Genomic DNA, 15847 nt, shown 5'->3' on the forward strand with positions numbered 1-15847 from the left:
CTCTCTCCCCTCTCTCCCTCTCCCCCCCCCCCCCCACTCTCTCTCACTCTCTCGCTCCTCTCCCTGTGTCTCTTCACTTACAGTGCATTAGGAAAGTATTCAGACCCCTTCACATTTTTCACATTTTGTTACGTTGCAGCCTTATGCTGAAATCGTTTAAATTCATTTTTTCCCTCATCAATCTCCACTCAATACCCCATAATGACAAAGACAAAACAGGGTTTTAGAACGTTTTGCAAATTATTAAAAAGAAAAAACTGAAATATCACATTGACATAAGTATTCATACCCTTTGCTATGACACTTGAAATTTAGCTCAGGTGCCTCCCCTTTCTCTTGATCATCTTTGAGATATTTCTACACCTTTATTGGAGTCCACCTGTGGTAAATTCAATTGATTGGACATGATTTGAAAAGGCACACACCTGTCTATATAAGGTCTCACAGCTGACAATGCATATCAGAGCAAAAGCCAAGCCATGAGGTCGAAGGAACTGCCTGCAGAGCTCAGAGACAGGATTGTGTCGAGGGACAGATCTGGGGAAGCCTACAAAAAAAATCTCTGCTGCATTGAAGGTTTAGCCTGGTGTTGGCTTAGCGGTTTGCGTGCCCGCTTGGGATCCTAGGATCCTGGGTTCGAATCCCGGTCGATCGCGAAATTAACGCCAGGGGGGTTGACTCAGCCTGTCATCCTTCCGAGGTCGGCAAATTTGAGTACCAGCTTGCTGGGATGAATGATCACGGTGTGTACACCGTATCCCTGCGCATCGTAAGAGCGTGACCAAGGGTTGGCGTCAGGAAGGGCATCCGGCCATAAAAAAACATTGCCTCAAAACAGGGAACCATGATTGTCATGGGGCCCGCAAGGCTAACCCCCGCTCTAGCGGGGAAAATGGCCTTAAAACGATCATTCATATTGAAGGTTCCCAAGAGCACAGTGGCCTCCATAATTCTTAAATGGGAGAAGTTTGGAACAACCAGGACTCTTCCTAGAGCTGGCCCTCCAGCCAAACTGAGCAATCGGGGGAGAAGGGCCTTGGTAATACAGGTGACCAAGACCCCGATGGTCTCTCTGGCTGAGCTCCAGAGATCCTGTGTGGAGATGGGAGAAACTTCCAGAAGGACAACCATCACTGCAACACTCCACCGATCTGGGCTTTATGGCAGAGTGGCCAGACGGAAGCCTCTCCTCAGTGAAAGACACATGAAAGCCCGCTTGGAGTTTGCAAAAAAGCACCTGAAGGACTCTCAGACTGTGAGAAACAAGATTCTGTGGTCTGATGAAACCAAGATTGAACTGTTTGGCTTCCGTCTGGCCACTCTGCCTTAAAGCCCAGATCGGTGGAGTGTTCCAGTGATGGTTGTCCTTCTGGAAGTTTCTTCCATCTCCGCACAGGATCTCTGGAGCTCAGCCAGAGTGACCATAGGGTTCTTGATCACCTCTCTGACCAAGGCCCTTCTCCCCCATTGCTCAGTTTGGCCGGGTGGCCAGCTCTAGGAAGAGTCCTGGTTGTTCCAAACTTCTTCCATTTAAGAATTATGGAGGCCACTGTGCTCTTGGGAACCTTCAATGCAGCAGAAAATTTTTGGTAGGCTTCCCCAGATCTGTGCCTCGACACAATCCTGTCTCTGAGCTCTGCAGGCAGTTCCTTCGACCTCATGGCTTGGTTTTTGCTCTGATATGCATTGTCAGCTGTGAGACCTTATATAGACAGGTGTGTGCCTTTCCAAATCATGTCCAATCAATTGAATTTACCACAGGTGGACTCCAATCAAGGTGTAGAAACATCTCAAAGATGATCAAGAGAAATGAGAGGCACCTGAGCTAAATATCAAGTGCCATAGCAAAGGGTATGAATACTTATGTCAATGTGATATTTCAGTTTTTTCTTTTTAATAAATTTGCAAAACTTTCTAAAATCCTGTTTTCTCTTTGTCATTATGGGGTATTGAGTGTCGATTGATGAGGGAAAAAATGAATTTAAACGATTTCAGCATAAGGCTGCAACATAACAAAATGTGAAAAAAGTGAAGGGGTCTGAATACTTTCTGAATGCACTGTACCTATGCTGGCATTTCTCCAATTTGGGCATCTTGTTCATCAACTGTTAATTATTTCGGTCATATAACAACAACATTTTGAGACCTCTTTTAAATGCCTGCTTTTATTGCCTTCATTTCCATTCTTGTTAACTTTCCACTTTACACCTGACTTGCCCTCTGTTTTTCTCCATGCCCCTCTTGATTTTTCTTTACTTCATACAGGGTTTCTCCAATGCAAAAGTCTGAAATAGTTGCCATGGTAAAAGGTAATGTTCAAGCTGTCACACTTGCAGTTGGAGATGGTGCTAATGATGTGAGCATGATCCAAACAGCACATGTCGGTGTTGGTATCAGTGGTATGGAAGGTCTTCAAGCTGCAAACTCTTCAGACTACTCCATTGCACAGGTAGAGATGATGATAACATTCTGCAAACACTAAACTGCAACACAAACAAATTTGAATATTTACTTTCCAGAAATAATTGGAATTGTCCAGATTTATTGATTTGTTTTAAGGTTAGATTTTTGTATAACTTGTTTTGTATCAGACATGGCAATTAAAAACATTCACGTCTGTGACTTTGCTGTATATATTTGATTTAAATAGTATTGATGAGCCGACGATAATTCACGATGACTTTGGAAATACTAGGGGCAGTCAATAAGTAACCTTAAAATATTTTTCACAACTTGTTTATTGCATGTACGTGTGTAACAACTGTTATTTTTCAACATAATCTCCATTGCGTTCAATGCATTTTTTCCAGCGCTTTACTAAGGCCTGGATTCCTCCATAAAAAATATTTTGGCTGCTTGTGTAGCCATTCGTGCACCGCCTCTTGGACCTCTTCGTGGATCGGAAAGTGGCTCCACCAAGCGCCTCTTTAAGTTGCCCGAAGATGTGGTAATTTGAAGGGGTGAGGTCTGGCGAGTAGGGTGGATGAGGAAGACACTCAAAATGCCGGTCCTCGATTGTTGCAGCTGTAGAGCGGGCAGTATGGGGCCAAGCATTGTCATGCTGCAGCAAAACACCGGGAGTGAGTAGTCCACGACGTTTTGATCTGATTGCTGGTTTCAGATGATTTTAAGGAGGTCGCAGTATGATGCACTGGTGACTGTGGTCCCTCTGGGCATGTGATGCTCTACAAGTGGGCCTCGGCTATCGCAGAAGAGCGTCAGCATCACTTTTCCAGCGTGTGCGGGATTTTTTGGGCTTCGGTGAAGTTGAATGGCGCCACTCTTTGCTTGCCCTCTTCATTTCTGGCTGAAAGTAGTGGACCCAACTTTCATCCCCAGTCACTATGCGCTGCACGAAAGCGTCGCCATCTGTTTCGTAATGTCACAGAAGTTCTTCACATGCGTCCACTTGCCGTTCTTTCAGTTCTGGTGTGAGTTGTCTGAGCACCCACATTGCAGACACTTTGCGGAACCCCAGCAGGTTGTGAATGATATGGTGTGCTGAACCATGGCTAATGTTCAATTCGGAGACCACTTCATTCAGTGTAATGTGACGGTTTTCCCTTAGCACGCGCTCAACTCCTGCAACCATTTGTGGTATGTCGGCTATGTGAGGCTGGCCCGAACGAGCATCGTCTGCCATACTCGACACTCCATTTTTAAACTTCCTGTCCCAGTCGTGCACCTGCTGCAGTGATAAACATATTACATTATACTACACATATAACGTTTTCGAATTTATATCGCCATTTTAAGGTTACTTATTGACTGGCCCTCGTACAAACATGAAATTTCACACTCGCTTTAATATTACTTTCCTTTTATTTTTATCAAATGTATTGTTTGTATGATCATCATTATCACGAGTTATTGGTGGCTTTGAGTCGACAAGAGCCAATTTCAAAGTACAGTATAGTCCAGTACCTCTATTACATCTTCTACTACTACTTTTAATGGGCCCCATGTACTCCCATATTGTGGGGTCGAGCAGAGAACCTGTTGGAGCCAAATATTTAATGGACTGGCTGCCCAGGCCTGATGTTCAACTGTAGCCAAACTTGGGTAGGAGATTTTAATTTATTCACGGTGTTGGTGATAACTCACCTACTCTTCATGAAAAACACATTGGGATCTTGTACTACTACCAACGAATGCTAGCAGACAGGAGGCCTACCTTCACGGCCATCTTCGGGGATGGCGCACATGGTGTTGGTATACCAATCCAACAGTTTATAGTGGGATCAAGCATTGAACGGAACGCAGGCTAGCAAGCTCAAAAGTAAGTGCGCTTCCTCTCACCATTTATATTGGGCAGCATAAGCGACGGGATGCGGGTTTTCATTTTTGCTTGCTATATTATAAAAGTGCTAACTTTAACTTACCAAAATGATAACATGCCTGTCAAAATTTATGTTATAAGGGTTGTCGAGCATGGCCTACATAGCTACTTATTAAAACTATGCACTTACAATTTGCAGGTATTTGAATTGGCATAGGTAGACTGTATCTAGGACAAGTTGAGGACAGTCAATGGATAGGTAGTGCTTGGGAAGGATTTCGAAGAATGGAAAAATCGAAAACGCAAGTTGACACTAATGGTGTAGTTTGTTTTTGACATTTTAATTATGATGGCCAGTGGATGAGTAACTTTTACTTGCATTCAATTGGTCCAACTGCAAGGATTTTCCTTTCAATTCAAGTCCAACTGTAAGGATTCCGATTATAAAAGCACTCTGCAGAAGTCATTTGGCAGATTCCTCCTTATTCCCGAGTGGGAAATCTGGTTTTCAAAAGTTTGCCAGTGTTGGGACATACCAACTGAAATTTGTTTGAATAATATAGTTTATAATGAGTGCATTGAATCACAGTAGCCTGCGAGGCTTTTAGAATAACCTTTGCATGGGCACATTATTTTGGGGGAACAAGGAATAAAAGCACGTGATCCATGTCCCGGTCACATATGTTTGAGTTTCAGCTGAAGAGCAGTTTCCCTCCTCCTCCCCCTCCCACTCCAGACCCCTCACTCCTTTCCACGTTTCTTCAGATTTATTGGCGAGGCCAGATTGCACGGAACATGTTGGACCAGCTGGAGACAGTAACTCTATGGGGTGGTGGGATATGCTGCTCATATTTCTATGGTCCCAGTGAAATATTGGGAAGGTTTTCGTTCAATCTCTATCGCCTTCACCATGGGAAATCTCCACACAGCTGGATCCTTTGAGTGGTTTTTTCAAGGAATCTGTTGGAAACAAGTTGTAATTTTTGATCTTGTGACGTTGATCCAAAGCCAATGAGGATCTGACAGAGGAATGAGGGGGTGGCATGAGATGGCAGTGACTTGAAAACTTGAAGCAGTGAAGGGAAGACCATGATGTCACTCTCTATTTTCATCTGTGGAATCGCTCTCCTGTGGCTTTACGAAGGAATGGAGTTTAGCAAGAAGTTTGTGGGATTTTGAAAGGCTGGCAGGGTTAGGTTGCTTGAGGAGCACATTCTCTTTGGAAGTTTTTTTCGAGGGGCAGAGAAATGGGCAAGGTGAACAAGACTGAAAGAGAGACTGGAGAAGATCAAAAGATCACCAACCGGTCTTTTGAAAAGATAATATTTACCCTGCACTTATCTATCTATAATTCCAGTAATCTCTGTGTGTATGTCTGTGTGTATGTCTGTGTGTCTGTGACCGCTGTTTCTCGACAACCACGGGTCCGATATACTTGAAACTTGCCAGGTATATTGCTGGGGACCCGAGGATGTGCCTTTTCAAGGTTTCATATTAATCGGACAAGTAGTTACCGAGCTATGTCCAAAAAACGATTCAACCAATCAGAGAGCAGCGAGTTATCACGTGTGCCGAACGTGGCGAACAGACTCTGCCTCGGACGGCACATTTGAGAGCGTATTCATTTATTTCACGTTGGCAAACTATGTTGCCGCTATGTTGGCGTTAAACTATATTTTAAAACTAATTAAAACTAATTTGCGATTCTTTCGCTTTCCTGCGCGTTTGTGCACGCTATGGCGATTTCTTTACCAAACTCCGCAAGCCGTTCGCTTTGGACCAAACCATTTCATGTAAATAGAGGGGGGGGATTGTCACCGTACTCGCAAGCCGTTCGCTTTGGACCAAACCATTTCATGTAAATAGAGGGGGGGGATTGTCACCGTACTCGCAAGCCGTTCGCTTTGGACCAAACCATTTCATGTAAATAGAGGGGGGGGATTGTCACCGTACTCGCAAGCCGTTCGCTTTGGCTTTGCGAATGGACCAAACCATTTCATCTAAATAGAGGGGGGGGGATATAATTTTAGATATATATATAGTACGGGCATGCCCTAGTATTTACAATATACACTACTCACAATAAGTTAGGGATATTGTGGGAGTGAGTTGATTTTTTTTATCGGGGTGTGTTTCACTTCACTTCACTTTTGGGACAGGCAGACCATTGTATGTGGGCTGTTAGGGTTAGAACCTAACAGGTTAGTCGTTAGGGTTAGAAATACACAAAATCAACCACACCGAAGAACCTGCCAATATCCCTAACTTATTGTGAGTAGTGTATTTACAATATACTAGGGCATGCCCGTACTATATATAAGCTAGGACGTGCCCGTACGTGGGTGCCCGTTCCTTGCCAAAAAAAAAAAAAAAAAAAAATTTGTGTAGGGGTGTGTGTGTGTAAACATCCTAGGGCGTGCCCGTACGTGGGTGCAAAAAAACATGCGTGCAAACAACAACAACAAAAAAAAACTTTGAAACCACGTGGCAGTAACGACCACAGAACCCCCCCCCCCTCTATTTACATGAATGGTTTGGTCCATTCGCAACGACCACAGAACCCCCCCCCCTCTATTTACATGCAATGGTTTGGTCCAAAGCGAACGGCTTGCAGTGTTTGGTAAAGAAATCGCCATAGCTCGGTAAGTACTTGTCCGATTAATATGAAACCTTGAAAAGGCACATCCTCGGGTCCCCAGCAATATACCTGGCAAGTTTAAAGTATATCGGACCCGTGGTTGTCGAGAAACAGCGGTCACAGACAAACATACACACATACACACATACACACATACACACATACACACATACACACAGAGATTAATGGAATTATAGATAGATATTACAATATATATACCCATTTACCCTGCATTTACCCACAAGTGAAAAGCGGGGTTAAGCGATCGGTTACGTCCGTATGTATGTCGTACGTGCGTGTCTGCATTTAAAAAATTAATTTTCTCTGCAACCATTGGTCCAATTGACACTAAATTTTGCACCATCGAAGCACCTCCTCCAATGTAGAATTTTTTAGTGATAATTATGACGTCATATGTCAAGTGGTATGGACGCCATCTTGGAAAAACCGAAAAACGGTTGCACCTCTCATCTCTAAAACTGCCCAAAGGAAAAAGATGAATCATGGGGCGTTGTGAAGTACTCCCCATGGGGAATAAATGTTAACGATGACGTCATTGTTGCCTTAATTATGCCGTCATAATTTGACAAGTTCAATGCTTAGACCGATCAGTTTTAAAGTTGAGTGGAATCTACGCAACAATTATATTGGAGAATGTAAATTTATGATGTCATCGATCACATGGTCTGGCAGCCATATTGGATCAAAGAAAATAAACCTTTAAAAAAAAAACAGAAGAGTTGGCTCACACCAAGTTGACTGCTTGGGATAAGTATTCTATGACTACCATCTAGTTAAAATTAATTTGATATTTTGTTGTTATTTTCAATGACCAACCCTCGATCCTTTCCAAAGACATTAAATATTGAAGGTGATATTGCTGTAACGTAAAATGCTACCAGGCGTGCGTATGCAAGAAAAGTCGACTTTAAATGCACGTGTCTTTTGTTAAATTTTTACGACGTAGTCCATTGGGCAAAGCCATCTCAAACAGTGTTTGTTCGTCCGTCTGTATGTATATATGAACCCTCAAACGTATACCAATCAGAGCTGAGGATCTTGTCACCTGACAGCGGGTTGTGATTACATCTGATGTCATTATGGCGGTACGGCGGCTGACTCTCCACACACTGCCATTTTGATTCCAATTTAGTTCAGGCCGAACATATCGTCAAACATGTCATATATCACAATCGACATGCTCTACCTTGACGTTTTTCATTCAGTGTGAAAGACAAACAAACCGATTGTTAAAATGACCATCAAATATCGAAAGCATCGGCGTTACGGCTCTTCCAACAATACAGTACGTATGGGCCTTAGGCTTCATGCCTCACATTTGGGCCGCTTCGGACAAATTAAGCCCAGGTTTCTTAATACAGCAGTGTGTCGTTTCAGTGGTGCCAATTCCGTAGTAGTAATAATAATAATATCGGAAATATGACCAAAACACTTTAATCCCAATGTCGTGAATACAGAATTAATAGGAATGAAGCGGTGTATGGTTTATGAATCGATGATAAGCAGTGTGCAGTACTAACAACCACGGAAGTAAGGAATTTGCCTCGGTTTTTTGATAGCATTTTAATAACCCAACCCTCGTGAGGTATATAGATTACAGTAGATCTTCCCTCAGTTCTGTAAGTAAAACTTCCCTCAGATGTCGGGATTTCTCCAAATTTCTTTGTTTAATGTTATGAACAGCATTAACGACCGTATAAAAAGCTAATCATGTGTGTTTGTGGTTTATAATATTTTACAACCCCGGCTACGCCGCTGTTAGACTTTCTGTCTTGTTTTTTTAATTCACTCTTCACTTTTAATAGCAATTGCTCCAGGGGTATTTTTTATAAAATAATCTTATTAAGGCACATGTGTAGGAAATAGAAAATTGCAAGCAGTCAGCACCTTAGCTGAATTTTCTTGAGCAGATATTACGAGCTTGTATCTTGAGTAATCTTGATTTATGTTTTTTGCTTGCTCTTTTTGATGTATAAAACAGTATCAAGTGTGGAAAAGACCTCTTCATGTCTTGTTTCACAGTTTCGCTTCCTCAAAAAACTCCTTTTGGTCCATGGCGCATGGAGTTACAGCCGTATTTCCAAATGCATCCTCTACTCGTTTTACAAAAACATTGTGCTCTACATCATTGAGGTATGCTCAACAGATGTATCAAGATGAAATGTTTTGGTTTTTTTAATGCCTTTTTGGGTGAAGGGAGGGGGGGGGGGCGGGGGCGTTTGGATTTTTATATTGATCAACGTCTTGGCATCTAAGAGTGCGGTTCTCGTTACCCTCGCCAGGGGAGAGGGTATTGCCTTTGACTCAGTTTGTTTGTCTGTCTGTCTGTCTGTCTGTCTGTCTGTCTTTGTTACTTGCCGGAAAAGATTCCGGCAAGTATGTTGATCGGTTGGTTTGTCTATCTGTCTGTTTGTCTGTCTGTTTGTTCACAGTACTACGTCTACACCGTTGCACGTAGAATCGCCAAACTTTACACACATATTTGTCTTGCCCTGGAATGGACTGTGCCCAATTTTTAACTCTCTCAGCCCAAGGCCTCCATTATGACGTCATAATTCGATAATTTGACAAGTACAAAACTTCATCCAATCAAGATGCAATTTCTTGAGCGCCATGTCGGCATAAACTGGTGGAGAAAAAAATAAATAATGATGACGTCATCGGTCGCGTGGTTCGGCCGCCATCTTGGAAAAACCGAAAAAATTTGCACCTCCATATCTCCGAAAGTGCTGAATATAAAAAATTGAGACATGGCTCATTGTAAAGAACTCTCCATGGGGAATAAAATATGTTAATGATGATGTCATAGGTGCCTCCATTATGACGTCATAATTCGACAAGTACAAAACTTCATCCGATCAAGATTAAATTTCTTGAGCATTATCTAGGAATAAATTAGTTTAGAAAACAAATAATGATGACGTCATCAGTCACGTGGTTCGGCCGCCATATTTGTCCAACATGGCCGATTTAAAAAAAAAAGAACATTCCGGCAAGTCCTCGGTCTCTGACCGATTTTTCATTTGTTTGTTTGTCTGTTTGTCCGCACAGAATAAATATGGTTTTCTCTGCTACTTTTGGTCCAATTGACGGGAAATTTTCACCATAGGTGCAACTCCTCATGTAGAATTTTAAAATGATAATTATGACGTCATAGGTCATGTGGTATGGGCGCCATCTTGGAAAAACCGAAAAGGTTTGCACCTCTGAATGCGCTGCATAGAAAAATTGAGACATGGCTCATTGCAAAGAACTCTCCATGGGGAATAACATATGTTAATGTTGATGTCATAGGTTCCTCCATTATGACGTAATAATTCGACAAATACAAAACTTCATCCGATCAAGATGAAATTTCTTGAGCATCATCTAGCGATAAATTGGTGAAGAAAAAATGACGACGTCCTCATCGGTCACGTAGTTCGGTCTCCATATTTGTTTTCACCCAAAAGCCTTAAAAACACTAAAAACACGTCTTGGCGAGGGTCTGCAGTCTCTAAATTGCTCTTTCTTGTTTATACTGTTGCTGTGGCTTTACCAGAGCTGACAGGGTAGTTATTCTTCACCAGGGCTTGGAAGATAGATAAGGTAATTGCTCATCTCTTCACTTTCTTGTCTGGGTTCAATGTCCAATAAAAAAAGTTTCAGATGAAAGCTTCGCAGGCAGTGAGTTGCATTACACAGTGCACCATCTTTGAGAGGTATGCTACACTGGGTGACCTGTCCACTAGAATCTGCTGGGAGATGTTAAAGATCACACAGTATCCTTTGAAAAGAGTGGGCAATTGTGTACCGGTACTCCAGCTAAATTCTGAGTTCCTGCCATGACTACCAGTTAAAGGAGGAATGAGAAGCAACACAGGGTATTATTTGTATGGTGGCTGCTTCAGCAGTGTTGTTGCTCTGGAAATAGTATGGCCATGTATGGAATGGAGTACTTCACCACAACTCTACATAGCCATGTCTCTGCTTGGTAGATGTGTCGACTTTTATTAATAGCTGCCTGTCTTAGAGGGCTACTGTTTGAATTTTTTTTTTTAACACTGACTTTCTTTAAAACATTATTTGCCTGCGTGTCTGTGTTTGCACGCACACTTGTGTCGACATGCTCACACCTGTGTGCATGTGCATCTGTCTGTGGCATTGCCATAGTGAATGAATACAGGCATTTATGTGTCAAATGCTCTCACGAGTGAGCAAAATTATATTTTAAAACGGTGAATATTTAATTATTATTCAAGATGGCCTCAAATATAATTGAGCTCAGTTTTAGGCTTGCTTCTATCAATTGCTTTGTGCTTTCACAGTGGCCCTCAATTATGAGCTCTGGACAGGATGATGGAGCTTATTCTGGCATTTTTGGGTTGAGTGTCGAATATGATCAGTAAAAAAATTTTTAAATGCCACTTCCACAGAAATGTGTATTCCATATTTCCATTCTTGCAGTATTTCACTTTTTTCCAAGCTGCACCACTATAAAAAGGTTACATTTGTCAGTAGAATTTTATGCAGAGCTGTTTTATTGTTTAAAATTGTTTTGTTAACCTCTCAAAGGCATAGTCAACCGTGGCAATCATGCTTGGCTGCACATCAGTGCACCAGTTTGTTTTCTTACTTTGGCTGAAGCTGTGTTTCCACAAATAATATTCTGGTCTGAATATATACATATATATGTAAGTTAATACACAGGAGTAAATTCCTGCATGGGGTTGGTGTGAAAAAAAATGCTGTGCAACCCAGGACTTAAATGCCAAGAACCTCATCATCTTTGTATATATGTACATATGTATACAGTGCATTCAGAAAGTATTCAGACCCCTTCACTTTTTTCACATTTTGATATGTTGCAGCCTTCTGCTGAAATCGTTCAAATTCATTTTTTCCCTCATCAATCTACACTCAATACCCCATAATGACAAAGAGAAAACAGGATTTTAGAAAGTTTTACAAATTTATTAAAAAGAAAAAACTGAAATATCACATTGACATAAGTATTCATACCCTTTGCTATGACACTTGATATTTAGCTCAGGTGCCTCTCATTTCTCTTGATCATCTTTGAGATGTTTCTACACCTTGATTGGAGTCCACCTGTGGTAAATTCAATTGATTGGACAAGATTTGGAAAGGCACACACCTGTCTATATAAGGTCTCACAGCTGACAATGCATGAAAGCCCACAGAATCTTGTTTCTCACAGTCTGAGTCCTTTAGGTGCTTTTTTGCAAACTCCAAGCAGGCTAACATGTGTCTTTCACTGAGGAGAGGCTTCCGTCTGGCCACTCTGCCATAAAGCCCAGATCGGTGGAGTGTTGCAGTGATGGTTGTCCTTCTGGAAGTTTCTCCCATCTCCACACAGGATCTCTGGAGCTCAGCCAGAGTGACCATCAGGTTCTTGGTCACCTCTCTTACCAAGGCCCTTCTCCCCCGATTGCTCAGTTTGGCCGGGCGGCCAGCTCGAGGAAGAGTCCTGGTTGTTCCAAACTTCTTCCATTTAAGAATTATGGAGGCCACTGTGCTCTTGGGAACCTTCAATGCAGCAGAAATTTTTTTTCATGGGCTTCCCCAGATCTGTGCCTCGACAGAATCCTGTCTCTGAGCTCTGCAGAAAGTTCCTTCGACCTCATGGCTTGGTTTTTGCTCTGATATGCATTGTAAGCTGTGTGCCTTTAGACAGGTGGTGTGTAGACCATAGACAGGTGTGTGCCTTTCCAAATCTTGTCCAATCAATTGAATTAGACAGGTGTGTGCCTTATATAGACAAGTGTGTGCCTTTCCAAATCTTGTCCAATCAATTGAATTTACCACAGGTGGACTCCAATCAAGGTGTAGAAACATCTCAAAGATGATCAAGAGAAATGAGAGGCACCTGATCTAAATTTAAAGTGCCATAGCAAAGGGTATGAATACTTATGTCAATGTGATATTTCAGTTTTTTCTTTTTAATAAATTTCCAAAGCTTTCTAAAATCCTGTTTTCTCTTTGTCATTATGGGGTATTGAGTGTCGATTGAGGAGGGAAAAAATGAATTTAAACGATTTCAGCATAAGGCTGCAACATAACAAAATGTGAAAAAAGTGAAGGGGTCTGAATACTTTCTGAATGCACTGTGTATATATATACAGTCATGTGAAAAAGTAAGTACACCCCATGTAAAGTTTTGACTTTTTCAACATATTTCAACATACAGCTATTTCATCTTCATTTCAACAATATTGATAGATAAAGGTGTATACAGTGTATACAGTATGTACATATGTGTACAGTGCCTTCAGAAAGTATTCCCACCCCTTCACTTTTTCATATTTTTTGAGTTATTGCCTGAATTTAAAATGGACTAAATTGAGATTTTTTTGTCACTAATCTACATATAATATAACGCCAAGAACCCCATCATTTATGTATATATGTAGAACCTCATCCCCATAATGTCAAAGTGAAATTGTTTTTTTGGAATTTTCTTCCAAAGTAATTGAAAATGAAAAGGTGAAATGTCTTGAGTCAATAAGTATTCTACCTCTTTGCTATGACACTTCAAATTGAGCTCAGGTGCATCCAATTTCCTTTGATCATCCTTGAGATGTCTCTACAACTTGATTGGACAATTCAATTGTCCAAACTTTGGACAAACTTGATTGGACAATCTGTGGCCAATTCAATTGATTGGATGTCCAAGGAACTCTACCATGAAGTCCAAGGAACTATCTGTAGAACTACGAGACAGAATTGTGAGGAGGCATACATCTGGAGAAAGGTATAAAACATTTTATAGAGTGTTGAAAGTTCCCAAGAGCACAGTGAGCTCCATCATTAGGAAATGGAAAGTATATGGAACTACCCAGCCTAAAGCTGACTGTCCAACCAAACTGAGCAACTGGGCAAGAAGGACCTTGGTCATGGAGGTGAACAAGAACCCAATGACCACTCCGACAGAACTACAGAGTTCCTCAGCTTAGATGGGAGAACCTGTTGGAAGGACAACGGTCTCTGCAGCACTTCAAAATCTTGGCTTTATGGGAGTGTGGCCAGAGAGAAGCCACGACTTAGAAAAAGGCAAATGACAGCATGCCTGGATTTTGCAAAAAGGCACGTGAAAGACTGAAAGAGAACATGAGGCAAAATATTGCTACGGTTTTGACATTGGCACATGGAAGTCATTAAAGGTTAAAGGGTTGCCCCCCATAGTTAGTCACACGAACAACATAAAGGCCCATTTGTAGTATAGTTATGTCTTAGTATGTGTAAGAAGAGGTCATTTCCCCTCTTAGTGCCTGCGTTGTGTAAAGACAGGAAAATAGGCTTTACTTGCCACCGATTTCCCAGCCACCCTAGCCTCGATCCAGTTTGTTAAGCATTGGCTGCCCACTAGTCGAGTAACACGAGGTAGGCCTAAAAAGGGTGGGGCCGGCGTTGAGGTCGGGGAGCGGCAGCGGGCGACGGTAAGAGCCACCAGCCAATCAGGGCTCCAGCGGCATGGCGTGAGAGGGCGTGGTGAGGCGCGTCTGGTGAGTTCTCTCGTTCGCGGGGCGTGCCTATATAAGTCGCTGCGCAAAGCCCTCAAAAGGACTCGCGTGCACACGGCAGTGGCGATAGGACTTATCAGCAGGACTTTGATGCAAGAGGATCAGAAGGACTTGTTCAGTGGAGACGCCATTGTGAACTATAACCTCGCAGTATAACGTGCGCGCCCAGGGGAAGAAGGAGAAGCGTTGGCGGTACACGTACGCAGGCGCAGCCAGACGCGCCGGGAACGCGAATAGCGCTTTTCACCCACGCGAGTAAGCGCGGCCATAGCCGCAAGTGAATAACCACCAGCCACGTCAAAGTCCGCTCCCTACAATTCGCCCCGTGATAACTCGCTCCGTCCAGACGACACGCGGAGAGCTCCTGCCTTCACCTACTCCAAAGGATGTGCCGGGGACCAGAGAGAACTGCACGAGAGCCATCCCTGGGCGAGCTAGTGAACATCGTCCTGCCATCTGCAAGCCCCGCGTGAGTGTGTGTGTGTGTGTGTGTGAGACGGGCCCGTGTCCTTGGGATTAAGTATAAGACTGTTTTAAGGATTACTCTGTGTCTCTGCTCTTGAACCATTGTACATTGTAAATAATAATAATTAAACCTGTTATTCCTTTGCTTCCCAATTCGATCGCCTTTGTGATTTCTCCATTGACTAAGCGTGGTACGAATAAGAACCGCTTGAATCGGGGTCTAGTAAGTGATAACGGCGCGGATCGTGTGTACGCAACCGCTCGGCGTATCAGCACACGTGGTTTGTGCAGGGCTTATCTCCTCGCTTCAGGGCAGCGCGAGTATTTAGGTAATAGCGAATTTGGTCCTAATACCCTATTTTGCGCTGTCCGGCAGGGACGTCATAGGTCCCGGGTCGCACTGGTCAGTCAAAGACAAGGGGACTAATCCCCCCTTGGTAAGGGGAGAAGGTCGGCGGCGGATCCACAACAATATTATGTGGTCTGATGAGATGAAAATTGAACTCTTTTGCCTGAATGCGCAAAGCGCTATGTCTGGTGGAAACCAAGCACAGCTCATCACCCATGTAACACCATCCCTACTGTGAGGCATGGTGGTGGTAGCATCATGCTATGGCATGGTGGTGGTAGCATCATGCTATGGGGATGCTTTTTAGCAGCAGGGCCTGGGAGACTTGTAAGGATAGAGGGAACAATGAATGGAGCCAAATACTGGCAAATCTTTGAGGAGAACTAGCTTCAGAGTGCAAAAGATTTTAGCCTCGAGAGAAGATTTACGTTCCAACAGGACAATGACCCCAAGCATACAGCCAAAGCAACACTGGAATGGCTACAGAACAAGAACGTGAAAGTCCTTGAGTGGCCCAGCCAAAGACCAGACTTGAATCCCATTAAGAATCTGTGGAAAGATTGAAGATTGCT

The 15847-nt window shown here is 42.8% G+C and overlaps 1 protein-coding gene and 1 long non-coding RNA gene across 2 annotated transcripts in view; one reads left to right on the forward strand and one right to left on the reverse strand.

The window, feature by feature from the left end:
• Positions 1–15847, forward strand: part of ATP8A1 (ATPase phospholipid transporting 8A1) — a 541081-nt gene that overhangs the window by 289934 nt on the left and 235300 nt on the right. The window contains exons 27-28 of the mRNA XM_078776729.1: positions 2266–2449; positions 8961–9071. Coding sequence (XP_078632855.1) covers positions 2266–2449; positions 8961–9071 — 295 coding nt within the window. The remainder of the gene's footprint in view (positions 1–2265; positions 2450–8960; positions 9072–15847) is intronic.
• The window catches only part of LOC137425487 (uncharacterized), a 76320-nt gene continuing 62847 nt past the window's right edge, over positions 2375–15847 (reverse strand). Inside the window, exon 3 of the long non-coding RNA XR_010984128.2 lies at positions 2375–2483. This is a non-coding gene — a long non-coding RNA (uncharacterized LOC137425487). The remainder of the gene's footprint in view (positions 2484–15847) is intronic.

The sequence above is a fragment of the Myxine glutinosa genome, chromosome 4 (genome assembly GCF_964187855.1).
Source record: "Myxine glutinosa chromosome 4, kmMyxGlut1.1, whole genome shotgun sequence".
Classification (NCBI taxonomy): Eukaryota; Metazoa; Chordata; class Myxini; order Myxiniformes; family Myxinidae; genus Myxine; species Myxine glutinosa.